The sequence below is a fragment of the Engraulis encrasicolus genome, chromosome 18, assembly GCF_034702125.1.
Source record: "Engraulis encrasicolus isolate BLACKSEA-1 chromosome 18, IST_EnEncr_1.0, whole genome shotgun sequence".
In the NCBI taxonomy this organism is placed as follows: Eukaryota; Metazoa; Chordata; class Actinopteri; order Clupeiformes; family Engraulidae; genus Engraulis; species Engraulis encrasicolus.
Window position 1 is genome coordinate 9030419 of NC_085874.1, and position 14354 is coordinate 9044772.

Here is a 14354-nt window from a genome sequence, read left to right on the forward strand (position 1 = left end):
TTGTCTGCTGATGTTGCAAAACCTTTAGAATGTTATTGGGAATAAATCAAGATGTTTTTTGAAATGTCAACAGTGAAACCTTTTTTGAAAATATTTTGAGTAGCCCTATGTTACGAATTTGTTTAATTCTTTTAAAAAAAAAATCTGCCCCCATTGGAAAAGCAGTATATTAACAGTATATTAAAGCGATGGTTCGGAGTAGAATCACCCTAATGCCATTTGAACCGTGACACCCATCCACCTTTACACCCGAAGTGTTTTCTGCCGCAGGCTTACATCAACAGAGTTGCCGTGTTATTCGATGTTTATTCCGGATAGCTTGACTCAAGCGCATATGGATCCTGGGCACCGTCTCCAAACCTTCCCCACAAAAATAACATGTCATGACACCAAACTTCTACAGTATAACAAATGTGGTTTGTACTCACAAAAAGATGAATTTGAAACTTTGTACATAGTCCAGGAGTTTTATTAGTAACAACACACACGAGACGATTAGCTTTTCTGCTGCTAAACATCCGTCGACGTCACTTCCTCCAGCTGGGACTGTCCACAGCATGGCAGGTTTGTGTTTTAGTCCACAGCCAGGATATATGCACGAGTGTGGCATCGTCTTCTATTTATTAAACGTGGTAAAATTTAAATCCGAAGTGGTTAATTTCTAGTTGTAGCGCAAGCTGTCTTTTTGAGTTTTCCGCCTTCCGGACTCACGTGTATTTGTTTCCATCAACAAAGTCCCAGCTGGAGGAAGTGACGTCGACGGATGTTTAGCAGCAGAAAAGCTAATCGTCTCGTGTGTTGTTACTAATAAACTCCTGGACTATGTACAAAGTTTCAAATTCATCTTTTTGTGAGAACAAACCACATTTGTTATAGGGTCATTTCACATGAAATCAGACGCTTTGGGACCCGACCGATCCGGATTTCAATCATACTTGGTGTGCCTTTTTAGTAGCAAGGTAGCACCCCAGAACTGCACCCCAGTTCGGTTCTTTATTCATTTCAGAGACAATTTGACTCACAAATATGGCATCATACAGACCACTTACTAATAATATGGTAATACCATAGTAGCATCACATGACAAAACAAAAACAAAACAAAAATGGTCAGTTTCCATGGTCCCAGGTTTCAGAAACTAAGGCAGATGTCCATTTATACACACCAAATGATGATATGCAAATGTTTGAACATTCCTTCTCTGTGTACCTGTGTCATCTTCCCTTTACCGTACTTTGAAGAGATAATCAATGGCTACACTCTCATTTTGTACTCTACCAGTGCATTTGAAGCAGCAGCTGTGTCTTTTGTAGATAATGTATAAGTACGTCCCGTTGCAGTTAGGTTCCACTACCAGAAGCACATCCTGATGATCCATGACAAGTCTATCTGGTCCGGAGGGAAAAGTGAAGGATGGAGATGGTCCATGAGGATGCAGGAAGTTCAGTTTCACCTCTCCAGTGCTCAGCATACATTCCTCAACACATGCTAGCCACCAGTTGCCATCATATACAGCTACAACATACCCTTTGATGCTTGAAAATGTAACACATTCCTTTACTGAGCTCAACTCCTTCTCTGAATGCGGAAAATGGCCTAATGTCCATTGACAATGGGCAGAAGCTGTGTAGTTTTTGAGTACCTGGAATAGTTCTTGCAGATTCAAACCTCTTCAACAGGTTCTAAGCTTCATGATGGTGCATCTCTCTCAAGAACATCCATTGCCAGTTTGCCACAACAGAGATGTACCATCATGAAGCTGAGAACCTGTTGAAAAGGTTGTAATCTGCAAGAACTATTCCAGGTACTCAAAAACTACACAGCTTCTGCCCATTGTCAATGGACACAGTGGAAGTTAGGCCATTTTCAGCATTCAGAGAAGGCAGAGTTGAAAGAGTGAGCTCAGTAAAGGAATGTGTTACATTTTCAAGCATCAAAGGGTATGTTGTAGCTGTATATGATGGCAACTGGTGGCTATCATGTGTTGAGGAATGTATGCCGAGCACTGGAGAGGTGAAACTGAACTTCCTGCATCCTCATGGACCATCTCCATCCTTCACTTTTCCCTTCAGACCAGATAGAATTGTCATGGATCATCAGGATGTGCTTCTGGTAGTGGAACCTGTAACTGCAACGGGACGTAGGCCTACTTATACATTATCTACAAAAGACACAGCTGCTGCTTCAAATGCACTGGTAGAGTACAAAATGAGAGTGTAGCCATTGATTGTCTCTTTAAAGTACGGTAAAGGGAAGATGACACAGGTACACAGAGAAGGAATGTTCAAACATTCACATATCATCATTTGGTGTGTATAAATGGACATCTGCCTTAGTTTCTGAATCCTGGGACCATGGAAACTGACCATTTTTGTTTTGTTTTTGTTTTGTCATGTGATGCTACTATGGTATTACCATATTATTAGTAAGTGGTCTGTATGATGCCATATTTGTGAGTCAAATTGTCTCTGAAATGAATAAAGAACCGAACACCAGCATTTGAGGTGCTGCTAATGACATTGCGCTACTTTTGGACAAGGAACTGGCCATTTTAAAATAAAGTTTTTTAGATATTCAATTTTTAATTTTTCAATTTATCATAATTCATATTCTGAGAGTTGTTGCATTCCAAGCTGATTGTGTAATATGTAAGCCAAAAAGAGCTTATCAAAATAACACCACAGGCATCTTTTTGTGACTAACACTGACTGATATATTCAAGACTGAATGGTATATGTCCTACCCTCACATGTGAACCTTTCCTAGTCTGTTTCTCCCTTAATATTAGTGTCAGATTCAAACCAATGCAGTTCTGGGGTGCTACTTTGCTACTAAAAAGGCACACCAAGTATGATTGAAATCCGGGTCGGTCGGGTCCCAAAGTGTCTGATTTCACGTGAAATGACCCTATACTGTAGAAGTTTGGTGTCATGACATGTTATTTTTGTGGGGAAAGTTTGGAGACGGTGCCCAGGATCCATATGCGCTTGAGTCAAGCTATCCGGAATAAACATCGAATAGCACGGCAACTCTGTTGATGTAAGCCTGCGGCAGAAAACACTTCGGGTGTAAAGGTGGATGGGTGTCACGGTTCAAATGGCATTAGGGTGATTCTACTCCGAACCATCGCTTTAAAACAGTATATTCAAAAAAAATGGCAGAACTGGTCCTTTAAGACGATCTCCCTAACCATTAGGCCAGTGTTTCCCAACCTTTTTTGTCTTGCGTACCCCCTAAGCATCTTAGTTGTGCCATGAGTACCCCCTAAGTCATGTTCTATATCACTTTCTCTGTCCTGATGTGACTGCTCCCATTTGTTATAATAATACATTTTCCAGTACCCCCTGCAGTGTGCTCGCGTACCCCTAGTGGTACACGTACCCCTGGTTGGGAAACCCTGCATTAGGCCACAGCTGCCCGAACACAAAGACGTACCAAAAATATGAGAACTAATGTCACTCTAGCCCTGCCATGTAATGTCACTAGATTCTTTGGTGCTCTACAAACATACAGAGGGGGGCTACATTTACCCTCCACCCCCTCACAACCCCCCTTCCCCACCTTCATTCTCTCTCTCTCACACACACACACACACACACGCACACACACACACATACCCTCGCTGGGCAGTGGATGGCACTGTCACCCCTCGCTGTCCCCCGTCTGCTCTACGCTGCCGGCACCTCAAAGCAGCCAACTGGGTGAAATAGCCATTTAGTAGAGAAGACTGTGTGTGTGTGTGTGTGTGTGTGTGTGTGTGTGTGTGTGTGTGTGTGTGTGTGTGTGTGTGTGTGTGTGTGTGTGTGTGTGTGTCAAGATGGGTGTGTGTGTGTGGGGGGGGGGGGGGGGGGGACAAAAGGGATATGTTGTCCCAGGCCCTGGGAATGGGGGGGCAGAATTGGGTCAGCATGTCATTGTTTCATTGGGAGAGAGACCTTGCAGACAGACAGCCTTTACTGTCTATGTCCTCTGCGGCCTGCATGTCTCAAGTGCCTCGCTCACAGTCTCCATGAAAACACTTTTAGCTAGATCATTAGCTGATGACCCCAGATGGACATTATCAATTGCCATTATATAGGCTAAAAAATGGTCTTTTGAATCCATAGTTTAGGCCTACTTACCAGTATTACATCACATTTAGCATTCACAAATGTCGACTTAGTAATTCTTTCCAGAAGTATTGGACATTTTGTTGACGTAATATGCTTTCACACATCTCTTTCGCACAGCTGCTCGACTGCGAAGGTCGAAGGTACTGTGACTGAATTCATTTCGCTCCGATAACTGTCGTAAAGTGACAGTCGCTTTGCAGCTACAATGGAGGTTGCTGCGACAGCAATTTACGGCAGCGAGGAACAGGGAAGCCGAGGGGGAAAGAGACGTTCAGGGTCTCGAGGAAAGCCGAAGAAGACACCCTCACCATCGGAATTTCAACGTTTTTAAACAATGGTAGGAAATCTGTTTTAAAGACGTTGTAACACTCTGGACATTTAGCTCTTCGTTGCGTTTCTGTAGTCTTTATTTTCCTCTGAATGAGGTGGGATGGCCGCAGTGCCGACTGGGCCTAGCAGCGCCTTAGCAGAATCCCCGGCTGAAATTACTCCCTTCCCCGGGGATGGGTGCGGTGTACCCGGGGAAGGGGAGCAGCAGGAATTGCTAACCCCTGCCAAACTACCGGAACAGCACGCCTCGGACAGCAAAGTAGTCAAAAATACAAACCAGAAGTGCTCGCTTTCCTACTCGGAGTCAACTCAGCACCACCACAATCGAACAGAAGAGCAGCAAGTCAACGGCGTAACCTCTTCCATGGAGGACGGCTTTAGCCTCAACCACATAAACGAAACCCCAGACGAACTGAGACAATCCCCAGCTCGGTCTGACAGCTGTGCGAGCGAAACAAAATGCTCTTGCGAGCCTCCCAAACGTGGGCCCTGTGCGAGCTGCTGCCAGCTCCAGTCCAACAACGGCGAGGGCCACGGAGAGACGCGGACTGAGCCAAACTCTGAAGCTTCCCACGGCCCCCGTGCCATTGCAGCCAGCGACCAGAACACGAAACCCAACAGTACGGGCGGCACGGAACATCAACACAGACATTCAGGCGAAAGCCTGGATAAAGCGGTCCTCCACCAGCAAGGCGGCCCGCAGCAGCAACCCAGCCCCGTAGACGAGTCCTCCTCATCCGCCGCGGCTCAGCTAGCGAGGTTGGACCTGAACAGCGACGCCGGGGAACACGACGAGACAGAGATCCACTACGTCCGCTACGAGTCGGAGCTACAGATGCCCGGGATCATGAGACTCATCACGAAAGACCTGTCGGAGCCCTACTCCATCTACACCTATCGGTACTTCATCCACAACTGGCCTCAACTCTGTTTCCTGGTACGTATAGCCTGGTAGCCTGTCTATCAAGCTGTCAACTCACCCGGCAGTGACGTGAAATATAGCATAGACTAGACTACAGTGACTTGTAGGGTCCCAGAAAATGTACAATACAGTCCTCTCTCACACACGCATACACACAGTCACGTACACAAACAGGTTAGCAAACCCCTCTTTCAAACACATACACACACAGGTTAGCATGTTCTATTTAAGTCAAGGAATCTCAAAATGCTGTTCTCCGCTGTATGATTCTGCAATTGAATGAGCTAGTCCAGTCTAGAGGCAAATGAGAAGGATACTGATCACTCTGGTCTTACTTAACCTAACCCAGCTAGGTGTGTGTGTGTGTGTGCGCGTGTGTGTGTGTGTGTGTGTGTGTGTGTGTGTGTGTGTGTGCGTGTGCGTGTGCGTGTGTGTGTGTGTGTGATGGATGAATTCCTCCTGAAGAAGGTGCGGTCCTCATTGGTGCAACACACTGCTCTGCTCTGTAGCAATGTGTAGAGTAGGTATGTGTGTGTGGTGACAGGTTATCACTTCTGCATGTGGCTCTAGCACAGCTATTTTTATGAACGTCACACCCCCTCCCCTTCACACACACAAATACTTACTCTGACACACATACACACACAGAGAGTTTCTGGTCAGTCCGAGTAGTGCACTGTAACCTGATGCCACTGGTTGTCAAGTGCTAAACGGCCGTAATTCAGCGAGGCCCTATATTGCTGTATCAGGTGTTGGGCCACAAGCAAGCCTCTTGACCACTCACACACACCATCTCACCCCCTTTCTCTCTGTCACACACACACACCAGCTCGCATGCCCCCTTCTCTCTCTCTCTCTCTCTCTCTCTCTCTCGCTCTCTCGCTCTCTCTCTCACACACACACACACACACACACACACACACACACACACACACACACACACACACACACACACTGAAATGTGATCTGAGTGCCCCAGAGCAGTGTGTGTTTGTGCGTGCCTTATGTTGGGTCTGGCCTCACCAATCACCAAGTGGCTCTTTAAGTTTACAAAGCTACTGCACCAACACTAGTTACCACGTGCAGGAGTTACAGGGCAGGCAGAAGCAGAGGTCCGTACATCCCAGAACACAACAGGCAGGGGGACGGTATACTGCAGACCTCAAAACAGGCAAGAGAACAGCTCAGTTCAGTGCAGACTTTGAAAACAGGCAGGAGAACAGCTCACGCAAGTTTGGCCAAGTGAAGCAAACTTCGCCATTCAATCCTATGAGGGAGGCGAAGGCAAGCAAACAGGAGCGAAGTGAAGCGAAATTATTCGACCAAGTTTAATATTATGCAAAAGCAGTGGCCAATCAAATCAACAGTAACTGTTACCGTTTCATACCATTTGATTCACCGTAGCGAACTGATGACAGTGAGCTGTCAGAATGGAACACTGAATTTCGCCTCTCTTTGCCTCGCTCGTTTCGCCTGCTACGTGCCCCTAGTAGGCCCTTCAAAGCAAGCAAGAGAACATCCGAGTTAATTGCAGACCTTCAGCTCAGCACAGAGAGCTCAAAACAGATCTTCTATTCCTCAGTATTGTGCATTGTCTGCTGTCCAATAATCAGTATAATACTCTAGGTGCAATAAGTGCTACAGCTGTAATATGCACTGTAATATGCAGATTTGTAGTGTTATTGCATTGTGCATTTTAAAATACAGATGTTAAAAGGGGTAAAGGGATTTGCACACTGCTTGCATAATTTAATTTATTGAGGACCGCAACGTTTCGATCAAAGATCTTCTTCAAGCATCTTCTGATTGGGCTGATGTTTCTTCTCTTGGATGTATGCACCTTCCAATACAGTTTAAAGTACACCAATCAACAATCGCAGAAAAAAGAGAAAGAACTTCAATTTGAGTGTATCCAGAAATACGATGATTAAGTCAATGATGATGGTTGTGAATATGACTTGTTGTATAGTGTTGTGTGAGGGAATTCCTAATTTGTAGAATAGGGTAGAGTAACTTTTCTTATTCCTCAAGGAATTTAAAGTATCATACATCAACATGATTTCTATTAGTAGAATGGAGTAACTATCCAAAGGAAAGTAAGGTGTCCAGCAGCTTACGTAAACCAACACACGCACATCCATCCAGCTCATGTTTGTCCAGGGAGTGAAGTCATAAGCAACAGCACAACTTCTTGGCAAGATGTTTCGATATGTAAGCATCCCTAACAAAAATTTAAAAAAAGAAAACGTAGTCTAAACAAAGTCTTTATGATGTGTGAAACGCAACACAAGGCAGATTGGGTGTCAGCCATGCGAAACCTCAGTAGTAGTATTCTGGGAGCGCTGCTATTGTGTTCTGTGTCCTATATGCTGTATGTGTACAGTGCTGGCCAGCCTGCCAGCCAGCTGCTTTGGTCTCCACGAAAGTATTCTATAGCTGCTTGTGTGCACTCTACACGTCCACGGCCCCCAGCAGACCGCTCTCACATGTGATTGGCCGCTTACTTAGCACTTTGCTCCCCCGACCTGCACACGTAACGTAGAGCAAAAGGAAAAAACTGCTTTGGTCTCCTAAAGCAGTGGTTCTTAACCTGGGGTGCGGGCACCCCCTGGGGGTGCGCCAGAGATTCCAGGGGGTGCACAGAATTTTTTTTGTGTTGAGGTTGTGACCAAAATTCTGCTTGGTAACATTGTAATTGGGCCACATCAAAACCAAATTAAAACATGTTTTGGTCTCCATTTAAGGTCACTAAGGTATTGATTAATGTCTCAAGCAAGAATCATTGTAATTAATCGCTCAAATCATATTTTTAGTATGTATACACATTTAGAAATTTGGGTTGGGGGTGCGCGTCTTGTCTTGAGCACCGGCAAGGGGGTGCTTTAAGAAAAAAGGTTAAGAACCACTGTCCTAAAGTATTCTAGGAGCTGTGTGTATTGTATTGCTTTGGTCTCCTATTAGTATTCTAGGTGCCGTGCATGAAATGTACAGCCCTCCCAAATAAGGTTTTATGTACAAAAATACATTTGTTGCGTTGAAGAAAGATTGATCATTTAATGAACACCGAAATGGCAGATTTTAGCAAGACAAAAGTGTTGCCTACAGAAAATAATGTGATAAATCTCAGAAGACACACACACACACACACACACACACACACACACACACACACACACACACACACACACACACACAGAGAGAGCCTGAAAGCATCAATAACACTGAATGAAAGAGAGAGACAGAGAGAGAGAAAAAGAGGTGATGCATCGCTACTTGACCCAATGTAGATAAATATTGATGAGGAAGCAAAGCATCAGCTAGACTGAATTTGATTGGCTCGTCAGTCGTCAATATGAAAGCTTAACCGACCGCAGCGCAGTGCGTGGGGTAACAGTGGCGCTGTGGAGCGAATAATCCAACTGCAGTAGACAGACAACATTCTCACAGTCAGCCGAGCTTCGGGACAGACTGTGAGTGGATTCCAATATGCGGACTCCCGTCCCCGTGCCTGTGGCCTCGCCTTTTGCTAACGCCCCGCCTCCATGGAGAAAACGATTAAGTGTCCCCGCAGTCAGCCTAGCCCCAACAACTTTTGGGGGACTATTCTTCATTCACCATCCTGTTGCATATGAGAAAATTACATTAGAATAGCTCTTTTGCGACATATTGAAATACAATTTTGTTGTGGGTGACGTCATCACAAAACCACAAGGAGTCAAGTGAGCAAGGGAGGATGTGAGTCTACATATTAGAATGAACCCAGTGTGTGGGTGTTTTTGTGTCATCATTGGTGATTGTCTGTTTGTTATTGCTGACTGTGTGAGTGTGTGTGCGTGCGCCTGAATGTTATTGGTGTTACTGCTGACTGTGTGTGTGTTTGTTTCTGTGTTATTGCTGACACTGTGTGTGAGTGTGTGTGTGAGTGTGAGACCCTGACACCTGCTTCCTAGTGTTTGTGTGTGTGCGCGAGTGCACGGTCTCAAGCAGGACCAGTGTTGAGAGGTTTACATGGGTAACTTGGTTGCTAACAATTAGAATGCACAGACATATTCCACGCACACACACACACACACACACACACACACACACACACACACACACACACACGGTGGGGCTGGCCTGCCGCTGTAGCCTCATCCTGTAGGCACTTTCTCAACTTCACACACACACATGCGCGCGCACACACACACACAAACACATACACATACACACACACACACACACACACACACACACACACACACACACCCTACCTGTGGTGTCCTGCTGGGGGTGTGTGATTTATTTTAGTTCTTTGCCTCTCTGTTTGGAGCCTAAGTGTGTGATGTTTTATTGGGGTTGTGTGTCTTCTTTGCCTCTGCTTGGCTTGTAAGTGTGAGAGGTGCTTTATTGTGAGTTGTGTGTCTTTGAAGTGTGTGTCTGTGGAGTGTTGTGCAGTCCTTGTTTATATTAATGGCTATACCTACATTGCATTTAGCAGATGCCTTATCCAAAAGAGGATACCCAGACCAACATACAGCGTGTGGGGAAAATACAGAATACACCAGCCATAGCAATAACACAAGTGCAGACAGATACAATTAGGGTTGGGCGATGTGACGATATTAAAACATGAATCGTGTAATTGAGTACAAGATCGTCACGAATCTGCCAAAGTGAAGAAATTATATAGATCGTCTCGTCTTGCAGTGAGGTTGTTGAGTAATGTCTACTTACTTAATGTTGTTGTCTTCACTTTTATTCTTTGCATTATTGTATTTCAATTGTGCACTTTATGAGAGTCTTCAGTGTGTTTACATTTAATTAACTTCTAATTACAAGTTGCAAGTATAAAATGCCTGTTCTTAATTTTTTTGTTTTACTTACTTATTTTTCGATGGAGGATTGTGATAAAAAAAAAAAATTGGAATCAAGATTTTATGTCAAAAAATTGTGATATGACATATTTGCCATATTGCCCACGCCTAGATACTATACACCAGGCATAACAACAAGACAAGTTCAAATACAACCCACCAGGCATAACAACACCAGTTCAGCCGAGTAGGCCTACAGCAGGCGTACAAGACAAGTACAGACTGCAGGGCCTAGTTTTATGAAGGGTACTTCATGTTTTATGTATATTTTGCATATGTTTAATATGGTCTCTCCTTCCATGGTAAATGTATTTTGTGTTGAGCATTAAACTGTATTTTTGACGTGTGTGCGTGTGTCTGTCTGTGTGTCTGTAGGCCGTGGTAGAGGGGGAGTGCGTGGGGGCCATCGTGTGTAAGCTGGACATGCATAAGAAGATGTTTCGCCGCGGCTACATTGCTATGCTAGCGGTGGACTCGAAACACCGCAGGAAAAGCATTGGTGAGTACCGTGGTGTCTGTCTCTCAGTCTGGCCCATAATTGTTTCCGGGTTCTCATTTCGCAAGGGGGAGGGATCCCCCTTTATGCAGACTCAAAAACTGTTCCATTGAATTGGATGAGATGCATTGATGTTATACAAGAAATCGGTCATTGTAACTTTCTGGGGTTGGTGAGGGTGTAGGTGTTCTTGAATCTATAACATGGCAAAGGCTAATGCTGTAACTTATTAGTTAGCAAAACTAATTTTGTTTCAGGTTAAGTAGATGTCACACACCCCTTTAAGCAGACCGGAACCTGTTCACATTTGGCACCCATAGCAACCCATTATGTATGTGTGTGAATAAGAGAAAGGTTGTGTGTGTGCGCGATTTTGATATGTTGTTGTGTCTCCTGTAGGTACCAACCTGGTGAAGAAGGCCATCTATGCCATGGTGGAGGGAGACTGTGATGAGGTGAACACACACACACACACACACACACACACACACACACACACACACACCTACAGTGAGGAGTGTTGGCCTCACTCACCCACCATCTCATCCCCCCCAACGCTCTATTCCTATTCATCTATTGCTTAGACCCTCTCCTCTTCTCCTCTCTCTCTTCTCTTTCTCTCTCTCTCCCTCTCTGTGTCTCTCCTCTCTCTCCCCCCCTCTCTCTAGCGTTCTTCCTCTTCATCCCCCCCCCCCCCCCCCCCCCCCCCCCCCCCCATCTCTCCTTCACATTATCTCTCTTGCTCCTTCCGTCTTGGTCTCATGATGGGTAACATGCCTCTGTGTGTGTTTGCGCTTCGGGATAAATAAAGTATCTCTACTCTATAGCAGCTCACCTCAGCGTTAATGCTAATGCTAAGCTAGTGCTAATGCTAGTGCAGGGCTTGACGCCAATGACTCCTGTACCGATAACTCAGTCTTGTTATGCACAAACGAGCATTGTGAGTACATTTTTGAGTACCTTTTAGATCTCTGATGGTGGTTCTCAATCTTTTTTTGGACAAACACCACCTTGACCTCATCATAAGCCTTCCAACGCCCCCCTGATCTTATCATAAGTCTGCCAACGCCCCTCTTGGTATTAAAAAATTAAATAGACCCCCAATGGTATCTCCGCACTACTCCCCCACCCCCCCTTTCAGCGGTCTCATTTTCAACGCTCCCTTAGGGTGGGCTGTAGAGCCCCCGTTGAAAAGCACTATGCTAGACCAATGCGCCAGGTAAAATAGCTAGTCAGATGGTTTGCTAGGCTAGCCAAAGCGGCTATCGTGGAATTATTACCTGTCACAGCTGAGGTAATAAATATTTTCCCATAAGGCAGGTGCCGATATCACGCCATGCTGGTTTGACTTTGTAGATTAGCGTTGCCAAAAGCAAAGAAAAATGAAAGGATGAAGGTAAGTCAAGAATGAAAGCAAGTAAAATCTTATAAGAAGTGAAGAAGGCAAACAAAGCACTGGTAAAGCTCATAGCTTGGAACTGATGCTTTGCTCGCTAGGTAGTTGTCCTTCCTCTCTTTTGATTTCTTCTCTCACTTTTTCTGTTATCTCTTCCTTTTCTCGCTCTTGATCTCTCTCTCTCTCTCTCTCTCTCTCTCTCTCTCTCTCTCTCTCTCGTTCTCTCTTTCTCTCTCACACACACAGTCCTTTACTGTGTTTGCGTGTGTGTGTAGCAGGTTGTCTTGAAAAACCAAGAGAGACCACCAAGTCTCTCTCTCTCACGCACACTCTTTTCTGTGTGTGTGTGTGTGTGTGTGTGTGTGTCTGTGTCTGTGTGTGTGTGTGTGTGTGTGTGTGTGTGTGTGTGTGTGTGTGTGTGTGTGTGTGTGTGTGTGTGTGTGTGTGTGTGTGTGTGTGTGTGTGTGTGTGTGTGTGTGTGTGTGTGTGTGTGTGTGTGCGCGCGCTAGGGTTGTAACTCAGAGCCTTCATTGTGATTCTATCCAATATTTCTGAAGGAAACGATTTGATTATTTTTGATACTGAAGAATGCTGGACAGTTTGATTCATTTTAATTAACTGGTTCATATTTTACCTTACAGGCTTTTATTTACATAAAAAAAATAAGTAAAGCTATAATATTTGCATGCATTTTCATTGAGACACATTTACAGTCAAAATTAACATTACTGCATGAGAAAAAAACGAATGCAACAATAACAAAAGTAATTAATCGATTGTCTTGTGGTTGCATGGATTAAGCGAACTGTCAGCTGTTGGATCAATGCATCGTTACAAATCGATTATTATTTACACCCCTTGTGCTGCGTGTGTGCGCGCCTGCGTGTTTGTGTGGTGGGTTGTCCTGAAGTTTGGTATCACTTATGTCTCTCACAGTCTTCTCTTCTCTTCTGTGTGTGTGTGTGTGTGTGTGTGTCCGTCCTTCGTAGGTTGTCCTGGAGACAGAGATCACCAATAAGTCTGCATTGAAGCTGTATGAGAATCTTGGCTTTGTTCGGGACAAGCGCCTCTTCCGTTACTATCTCAACGGCGTTGACGCCCTCAGGCTCAAACTCTGGCTCCGCTAGACACACACACACACACACACACACACACACACACACGCTCGCACACACACACACATACACACACACACGCGCACACAAACACACATAGGCATCCATCCCAACGCCCTCTCCCTGCACTGACAAAGCCCCTCCCCCTTCCACCTCAGCCTACCCACTTACCTGCCTCCACCTTCCGTAAACACACACACATGCTGGCCCCCCTGTGCCCTGTCACAGTGTCCCCCCACTGGACTGCCGTCACCCTGACCCGACCCGACCCAAACGGAGGACCCTCACCCTGCCTCTCCCCCCGCTCCACCTGACCCGGAACAAGGACACTCGCGCTGCCCCTCTCCCCACCCAACCCCACCTGAGGACTATGTTTTATACTCTGAGAAGCATATAACGACAGTAGAGTTGCCCAGACAGTGTGTGTGTGTGTATATGAAGAGGCCCTGACTGTGTAAGTGTGTGTGTATAACGAGAGTAGAGATGATGATGATGATGATGATGATGATGGTTTTCGCTGTGTGTGTGTATGTTTCCTGTCAGAGGGATGTGATAGCTGGTCAGTGTTCACCTCACCATGTCACACTGCTCATAACATCCAAGGAGGCTTAAATCCTGCAGCAGGACCAGAACATCTGACCCGACTTACATACCGGACCACAACTAGTGACTTATCCGGACTGTGTTCCACAACCAGGATTAGCAGAACTAGGTTCCGGACTAGTTCTGGCCGTTCATCTTAAATGACGAGTACCAGCGCTGCTCTTGGATGACCGGTTGGTTGGGAGTGGGGCTTGGCCCGGTTTTAGAAGCTCTGGGCTGAACCAGGCTGAGCTCTGGCCCCAGAACTATGCTGGTGCTAAGTCTGGTCCTGGTTTTAGTTCTAGTCCTGGTTCTAGTTCTAGGCCTGGTTTCAATTCTGGTCCTGGTTCTAAATTCCAATTGGGTTTCTGGATCTAAGCCTGGGTCTTGATCCTCGTTCTGCGGCAGGTCATGGTGCTCTGTGAGCGTTGTGTGAGTGCGGTGGTGAGTGCCACTGACCCCCTGTCCCACACTGACGTGTTCATGGAGGAGCTGGGAGCGCTGGGAGGACCCCATGAGGCTTGATGTGGGGTGCGGGGGATGTA

The 14354-nt window shown here is 45.6% G+C and overlaps 1 protein-coding gene across 1 annotated transcript; it reads left to right on the forward strand.

Annotated features, from left to right (window-relative positions):
* The first annotated feature begins 4352 nt into the window (after positions 1–4352).
* naa30 (N-alpha-acetyltransferase 30, NatC catalytic subunit) lies at positions 4353–13244 on the forward strand. The gene is made up of 4 exons (XM_063222333.1): positions 4353–5379; positions 10596–10719; positions 11116–11171; positions 13102–13244. Exons 1-4 carry the CDS (start codon positions 4543–4545, stop codon positions 13237–13239), a joined length of 1155 nt encoding a protein of 384 aa, XP_063078403.1. The 5' UTR covers positions 4353–4542; the 3' UTR covers positions 13240–13244.
* The last annotated feature ends 1110 nt before the right edge of the window (positions 13245–14354 follow it).